General features: G+C 39.5%; 1 protein-coding gene across 1 annotated transcript; it reads left to right on the forward strand.

The window, feature by feature from the left end:
- Positions 1-3,813: 3,813 nt before the first annotated feature.
- On the forward strand, positions 3,814-7,482 carry LOC126027828 (chromosome-associated kinesin KIF4A-like). Its single transcript, XM_049786842.1, has one exon. It carries the CDS (start codon positions 3,814-3,816, stop codon positions 7,480-7,482), a length of 3,669 nt encoding a protein of 1,222 aa, XP_049642799.1.
- The last annotated feature ends 432 nt before the right edge of the window (positions 7,483-7,914 follow it).

Here is a 7,914-nt window from a genome sequence, read left to right on the forward strand (position 1 = left end):
CTAGTTGCTAGGTTAACTTTTTGCCTTTGTGGCAGCTTCTTTTGCTATGGAAAGGCTTTTTAATTTGATGTAGTTCCATTTGTTTATTTTTGCTTTTGTTTCTCTTGATATTCATCTCCTTATTAAAGAGATGGAAATCTAATAATTTCATACACATACCTCAATTTACAAATCAGTTAAAATTGTTTTAAATTTTTATTGCAACAGCATGTTTTATAATAATATTAATGATGGGTTCATGCAACACTATTGAAGTAAATAACATTTAATAGGCCTATTTATTCACTATAAAAAGATAAAAATCTTTACATAGGTTTTGATTCCAAAGATTATAATTAATGAATGCCATATTAGTTTGTGATCTTACTTATCATCTTTGTAATTGGTTAAGGAGTTTTTATTTTTGTTGTTTCTTATTTTATTTGAAGGAAGAATACCTGGTTGTGCTAATTCCTGACTCTGCTCAAGGGTCACTCTTGGTGGGGCTTGTGGTATTCATGTTTGTGTCAAGAGTGGTACCTTGACTAGATGCAAGCAAGCTCTTTACCGGCTGTATTATCTCTTTGGTGCCGGTTAATGAGTTTTAAATGGAAAATCAATCATTTTTATGAGTGAAACTACAATATATTAACTGAAGCAATAAAAAGTTTAATATTAAACATTAATTATGAGAGAAGCCAAAAGATGTTATGTTATTTATTGAGCACTTACCCAGTACAGCTTATGTGCTAAGAGGAAAGAGATTAATTGGTCCATTTCTTCTATAAAATCTGTACCAAATCCACATTACTTAAAATAATTTGGGCCAAGCTTGAAGTAAGCCAACTGTGTTCCCTCTATTTTCTGGACATGTTTCCTTGAAGCAGGATGAAAGTTAGACAGGATCTTCTCTTAAAGGAACTTTGGTGCTTTCAAACCAGTAAGAAAGTTGTACTTGGGGCCGGAATGGTGGCCCAGGGCATAAGGCATCTGCCTTTCTCGAGCTAGCCTAGGATGGACCACAGCTCAATCCCCCTGTGTCCCATATGGTCCCCCAAACCAAGAGCGATTTCTGTATGCATAGCCAGGAGTAACCTCTGAGCATTATCAGGTGAGGCCCAAAAACCAAAAAAAAAAAAAAAAAAAAGAAGAAGAAAGAAAGAAAGAAAGTTGTACTTGCCACTCCACATTCTTTGACTGGAGACGACTTATTTAATTTTCTGAATTACCTGGGAGAAGCCCTCCTGTAGGTTTTAATTTTCTCATCATGACTGTCCAAATTAAATTAAATTATATTATGTACATGTGTGGAACAGTCTTTAATTTATAATATTCCAACATGAATCTAAATTATTCCTTAAAAAGAGGCCAATGCCCTCTACCCGAGAAAGGAGCTCTTACTTCTGGTTTCAGCTTTACTAAATTAGTTAGCTGTGGCCTGAAAATGTCTTAAGAGAACTTTGATTTAGTGTGTATAAATGAGAAGGTTGCAATAGCATTGTTGATTCTCAACAACTACTCATTTATGACTTCTCAGAGCTGAGAGTTGAAGATTCTTGGCAATGCCAAATATTTAAATAAACAACCCTCCCTGCAGGATATAAGTTTAAATGAGTTTATCTATCAAGCTTTCAAGGATAATGTTTGTAAAGTTGGTTACAAATAATGTGACACTTTTTTTTTTTCATTTCTATAGTGGGAAACTTTTCCTAAGGCAGAAGTATAGGAAAAATGTTGGAAGTCTCTCTTCTTCTTTCCCTTTTTCTCTTTTAAATAGTAAGTTGAAGAAAAGGAACACTAGGCATATGGGGATATGCATTCTTTATATTGGGAACAGATTTGTCCCCACACAAGCATGCTTGTGGCTGTTTCGATAAATTGAAATCTAGAGCTGTCCCCCATGGTCCTCACCTGGGTGGGAGGGCTTCATTCAGAGACAAAAGTGTCAGTGACAGCAGAGCCAAACTATGTTCCAACTTCACCCATAAAAACTGGCATTTTGATTGTGAGCTATCTCATTTCCAGTTATATATTTCTCAATGAGCCTGAACTCAGAAGGGAAGAGAGCTGTGATTTATGGGACCTCAGAGTCCCAATAAATATCTTGGGGTCTATTTTAATTGCTTAGAAGAAAAATGCTCAATGGCTTGTTTACATTACATTGCAATTCCCTAGTCAGGCCAAACCACAAAGCTCCAGGATTTTTAAGACCCATGAACAGATTTTCCTGGTTAAAAGGTACACATCAGTGTGCAGCTGCCTAGTAAGTGCTTTCTGAGCCAAATCTCCTTGACTGAGGACTTTTTCCTTGGATTTAACAGTCTCTAGAGTTCCACCCTGTCTCAGCTCAAAGGTTCTCTGTTTGAGCCCTTCTAGCCTAAAGAATTGTCCATCTTGTCTAATTTAACCTTCCTGGCCTAGAAATAACTTTTAAAATAAAAAGGAGTATTATGTCAGCTCTTCTTGGGCATTTTTACAATGCAAACATATCTCTATTTCCCATGTGCTATTTATTCCTCACTCTCTGGATTGCACTGATCCAGAAGTTCTCCACTTGACTTTATAGTCTCTGAGCATCCCCAAGTATTCCAATAGCTGAAGTGATTATGCATATCTCTTCCCAAGAAGTTTTTTTGATGTCCTTTCACTCTTTCTGCTGGTACTTGCAAGTGTATTGTGATAGAGTTGAACTTTTCTCCTAAACCTATTAAATTAGATCCATGCTCACAAATGCAGTCACTGTGTTTGCACCGGGTCAGCTTCACAGACTTGTTCTTTTCTTGAAAGAGATGTAAACAAGTAGTGAAAAATCATGGGTACACCAGCCACTTAGAAGAAAGCTGTCAATCTTGAAAGGAGAGGACAAGATAACCATCCTCCCTCCTGCCAAAGCCATACTCATAATCATCACTTTGCCTATCTATGATCTTGCCTCACCATACCTCTAAGATTCTCTCTGAGGATACTAATTTGACCAAACTTCAGATACATGGCAGCTGGGCTGATATCACCAGGGGTTTTTTGGAGGTTTTTTTTACTTTTGTTTTGTTTTATTTGAGTATCACTCACTCCATCAACCAGCATTCTTCTTCTTCCAAAAGGCCTGATTATTGAGAACACACCCCCACAAAATCCACAGTATCAGTAATAGTGCTTTGATTATCTGGACAACTTCATTTGTTTAATGTTGTCATCCCTATAGGAACACACCAATTTAACAGATTGGACAGCTAACAGCACGAGTTTACCAAACCTTCTTCCATTGTCTTAGTGACTTCATTGGAGATACAATGATTTTCACAAATTTGTCTTGATACTGTACTCCTTTCTTCCTCTTCATCATCATTTTTATTATTATTTTAATTTTCTTTCTTCCGTCTAAAGGAGGCCTGCGCTTAGATTGCCCGGCCCCTCTAGGAATAATTTAAAACTTGGCGGTTAAAGCTTCGGTTGGGATCGAGACAACTGTAGAACAGGAAAGGGCACCTTATTTTAGTGAACTCGGACCTTCTTAGCTCGTAGTCTTTCATTTTCCCCCATATTGGCTCTTTATCCTGAACTTCACTAGGAAGTTTCCATTTCAGCGCCATTTCGCTCTCTTCAGTGTGGAAAGGTCGGGTTTGCCGCGTCCAAGTCAAGGAGCGTGATTTCCGAGGGTGCAATTCTGCTGGTAGAGAAACTGCTCCGCTAAATTCCGTAACCCACCACCGCTCCGACTTGCACTCCCGTGATTAACCAACATTCAACAGCAAGTTTTTACTTCCTTCTTTGCCAATAAGGTGGTCCTCTGCCCTCCCTCCTCACACCCGGCAGAGACATTGTTGAAGCTGGATCATGAAGGAAGACGTGAAGGGGATTCCTGTAAGAGTAGCATTGCGATGTCGTCCTTTGGTCTCCAAAGAGATTAGCGAGGGCTGCCAGATGTGCCTTTCCTTCGTACCCGGGGAACCTCAGGTGATTGTTGGTGCTGACAAATCTTTCACTTACGATTTTGTGTTTGACCCCTCTACGGAGCAGGAAGAAGTCTTCAATACAGCAGTGGTGCCACTCCTGAAAGGCATCTTTAGAGGATACAATGCTACTGTCCTTGCTTATGGACAGACTGGCTCTGGAAAAACGTATTCAATGGGAGGCACATACACTGCAGAACAAGAGAATGAACCAACAGTTGGGGTTATTCCACGGGTCATACAACTACTTTTCAAAGAAATTGATCAAAGGAGTGACTTTGACTTTTTCCTGAAAGTGTCATATTTAGAGATTTACAATGAAGAAATTTTAGATCTTCTCTGCTCATCGCGTGAGAAAGCCCCTCACATAAATATACGGGAGGATCCTAAGGAAGGCATAAAGATTGTGGGACTCACAGAGAAGACTGTTTTTGTGGCACTGGATACTGTTTCCTGTTTGGAGCAGGGTAACAACTCTAGGACCGTGGCTTCCACAGCTATGAACTCTCAGTCATCCCGATCTCATGCTATCTTTACCATCTCCATAGAGCAAAGAAAGAAAAATGACATGGATAGCAGCTTTCACTCTAAGCTTCATTTAGTAGATCTTGCTGGATCAGAAAGACAGAAAAAAACCAGAGCTGAAGGAGTTCGTTTGAAGGAAGGGATTAATATTAACAGAGGTCTCCTATGCTTAGGAAATGTAATAAGTGCTCTTGGCAATGAAAAAAAGGGTGGCTTTGTACCCTACAGAGATTCCAAGTTGACTAGATTGCTTCAAGATTCTTTAGGAGGTAATAGTCATACTCTTATGATAGCATGTGTGAGTCCTGCTGACTCTAATCTAGAGGAAACATTAAATACACTTCGCTATGCTGACAGGGTAAAAAAAATAAAAAATAAACCTATTGTTAATATTGATCCCCAGAGAGCTGAAATTAATCATCTGAAGCAACAGGTTCAACAGCTACAAGTCTTATTGCTACAAGCTCATGGAGGTACACTGCCTGGAAATATAAATGTGGGGCCATCAGAAAATCTACAATTATTGATGATGAAGAATCAGTCCCTGTCAGAGGAGAATAAAAAATTAAGTCGTGGTTTGAGTGAGGCAGTTGGTCAGACAGCCCAGATGTTGGAGAGGATCATTTTAACAGAACAAGCGAATGAAAAAATGAATGCCAAGCTAGAAGAGCTCAAAAAACATGCAGCCTGCAAAGTGGACCTTCAAAAATTAATGGAGACTTTGGAAAGCCAAGAACTAAAAGAAAATGTAGAGGCAATTCGTAACCTACAGCAAGTCATTGCCCAGCTATCAGATGAAAATTCTACTTGCATGACTAACTCCATTAACACAGCAGAGGAGTCAGAAGTTCAAGAGGTTAACAGTCCACAGACAAGTAGGTCTTCCGATACTTTCATTACTCAACATGCTCTACGTCAAGCTCAGTTGTCTAAGGAGCTTGATGAGTTAAATAAAGTGCTTGCACTAAAAGAAGACCTAGCTAGAAAGATTATTCAGAATGATAACCAACTAAAGCCCATTCAATTCCAGTACCAGGATAATATTAAAAATCTAGAATTGGAAGTTATCAATCTGCAAAAGGAAAAGGAAGAATTGGTATTTGAACTTCAGACAGCAAAGAAAGATATCAATCAAGCCAAGTTAAGTGAGTGCCGCCGTAAACATCTTCAGGAATTAGAGGGTCAAATAGCTGATCTGAAGAAGAAATTAAATGAACAGTCTAAACTTTTGAAACTGAAGGAATCCACAGAGTATACTGTCTCCAAATTGAATCAGGAGATAAGGATGATGAAAAGTCAGCGGGTACAATTAATGCGTCAGATGAAAGAAGATGGTGAGAAGTTTAGACAATGGAAGCATCAAAAAGACAGAGAAGTAATACAGTTGAAAGAGCAAGATCGTAAGAGGCAACATGAACTGCTCAAACTTGAAAGAAATTTCCAGAAACAGTCTAATGTGCTCAGACGTAAAACTGAGGAGGCAGCAGCAGCCAATAAGCGTCTTAAGGATGCTCTTCAAAAACAACAGGAGGTAGCAAATAAACACAAAGAGACTCAGAGTCGTGGGATGGAAGGCTCTGCAGCTCCTATAAAGAATTGGCTTGAAAATGAAATTGAGGTTCTGGTCAGTTCCGAGGAAGCCAAACGCCATCTGAATGACCTTCTTGAAGATAGAAAGATCCTTGCTGTGCATGTAGCTCAACTTAAAGAAAAAAAGGAATCAGGGGAGAATCTACCATCTAAAATCAGGAGGCGTACTTTCTCACATGCTGATCAGAATGGTCCAGTTTCTCCATCAGAGGATTCCATCACAAAGCAGATTAAAAGCCTAGAGACTGAAATGGAACTCAGGAGTGCTCAGATTGCTGACCTACAGCAGAAACTTTTGGATGCAGAAAGTGAAGATAGACAAAAACACCGCTGGGAGAATATTGCTACCATTCCAGAGGCCAAGAGTGGCTTGAAATATTTAATTGGAGAACTGGTTTCTTCCAAAATACAGGTCAGCAAACTTGAAAGAAGTTTGGAACAGAATAGGGCCAGCTGTTCTGACATTCAGAAGATGCTCTTTGAAGAGCGGAATCATTTTACTAAAATACAGACAGATTTACAGGCAGAGCTTGTCAAAGTGGAGCAAAAGCACCAAGAAAAGGTGCTCTACCTTCTTGGTCAGCTGCAGCAAAGCCAAATGACAGAGAAGCAGTTAGAGTCCACCAGTGTAAAGAAAAACCAGTTGCTGAACACAAAGAATTATCAAGAAGAACTTGAGAAGATGCAAGAAGTATATACACAAAATCAGCAGCTTCTCCAAGAAAATAAAGCCATGCAGCAGGAATTGACTCTTCTCCAAGCTGTCAACAAACAGAAACCCCATCTTTCTCAGCATATACTTTTCTCTCCAGATTCTTCTTTTGAATATATCCCACCTCAGCAAAAACCATCCTGTTTTAAAAAGAAGTTTCTGGAGCAAAATATGAACATGGAAGACCTAAAATATTATCCAGAGTACTCTGATATTGATAATGGGAATGATGAAGAATGGAAGCCAACAAAATTAGTTAAGGTGTCCGAGAACATCCAAAGGTGTTTCTGCAAGAGCTGGAGTGGGAACAAGCAGTGTGTATGCAGGAAACAAAAGTTGTACTGTGGTGTACATTGTAGCTGTGACTCCACAAAATGTAGGAACCAGCAGCAGAACAAAGATACCTTGGGCACTGATGAGCAATCCCAGGATTCTGAAGGCTCTTTCAAACTGGAGGATCCCACAGAGGTGACCCCAGGTTCAAGCTTCTTCAACACTATCTGTGCCACTACTACCAATAGCAAAATCCTGAAGAATATGTGTGACAGGGAACAGGGTTTGTTAAAGAAAATAGCTCCAGCTGCCTCTTCCATTGACTGCCCAGAGTCCAAAAATGTAGCAACAGAAGCCCAAGAAAATAAAGCTCTGGGGAAGAAAAAGAGGAGTGCTCTGGTCAGAAATACCAGCTTCTTTGGCTGTTACTTTTCTGATGAAGAGACCCACTGAATCTAGAATTCTCATCTCTGTCCAAGAGTGATTTGGGAAGAGTGACTTGGGCAGAGTACTTTCAAATTACAGCCAGAAGAATCTTTTAATTATTCCTCTGATGCCAGGTTTCTTATGTGGGGAAAAAAGAGACTAGTTAATTATCACAGAAAGAGATGGAACCTGCATGTTATTTTACACTCAGTCTACAGCCCCAGTTCTCTTCACCAGAAAGGTGCTCAGCAACTTACTGAAGAAAGGCCAACTGTTGACTAATGGAATGAATCCCCCATTGAATCTAACTCTTACTTGTCAGCTTACATTTAAAGGCTCTCCCTTGATAGGGTTGAGGCTGAAACTTTCTTACCTGTAAGTGGTCTCTGCTTCCTCCCTAGGATGGAGGTCTTATTCCCATCTTTCTCCCCACCTCAGCAATAAGATAGATTGAAGGGG

The sequence above is a fragment of the Suncus etruscus genome, chromosome 14 (assembly GCF_024139225.1).
Source record: "Suncus etruscus isolate mSunEtr1 chromosome 14, mSunEtr1.pri.cur, whole genome shotgun sequence".
In the NCBI taxonomy this organism is placed as follows: Eukaryota; Metazoa; Chordata; class Mammalia; order Eulipotyphla; family Soricidae; genus Suncus; species Suncus etruscus.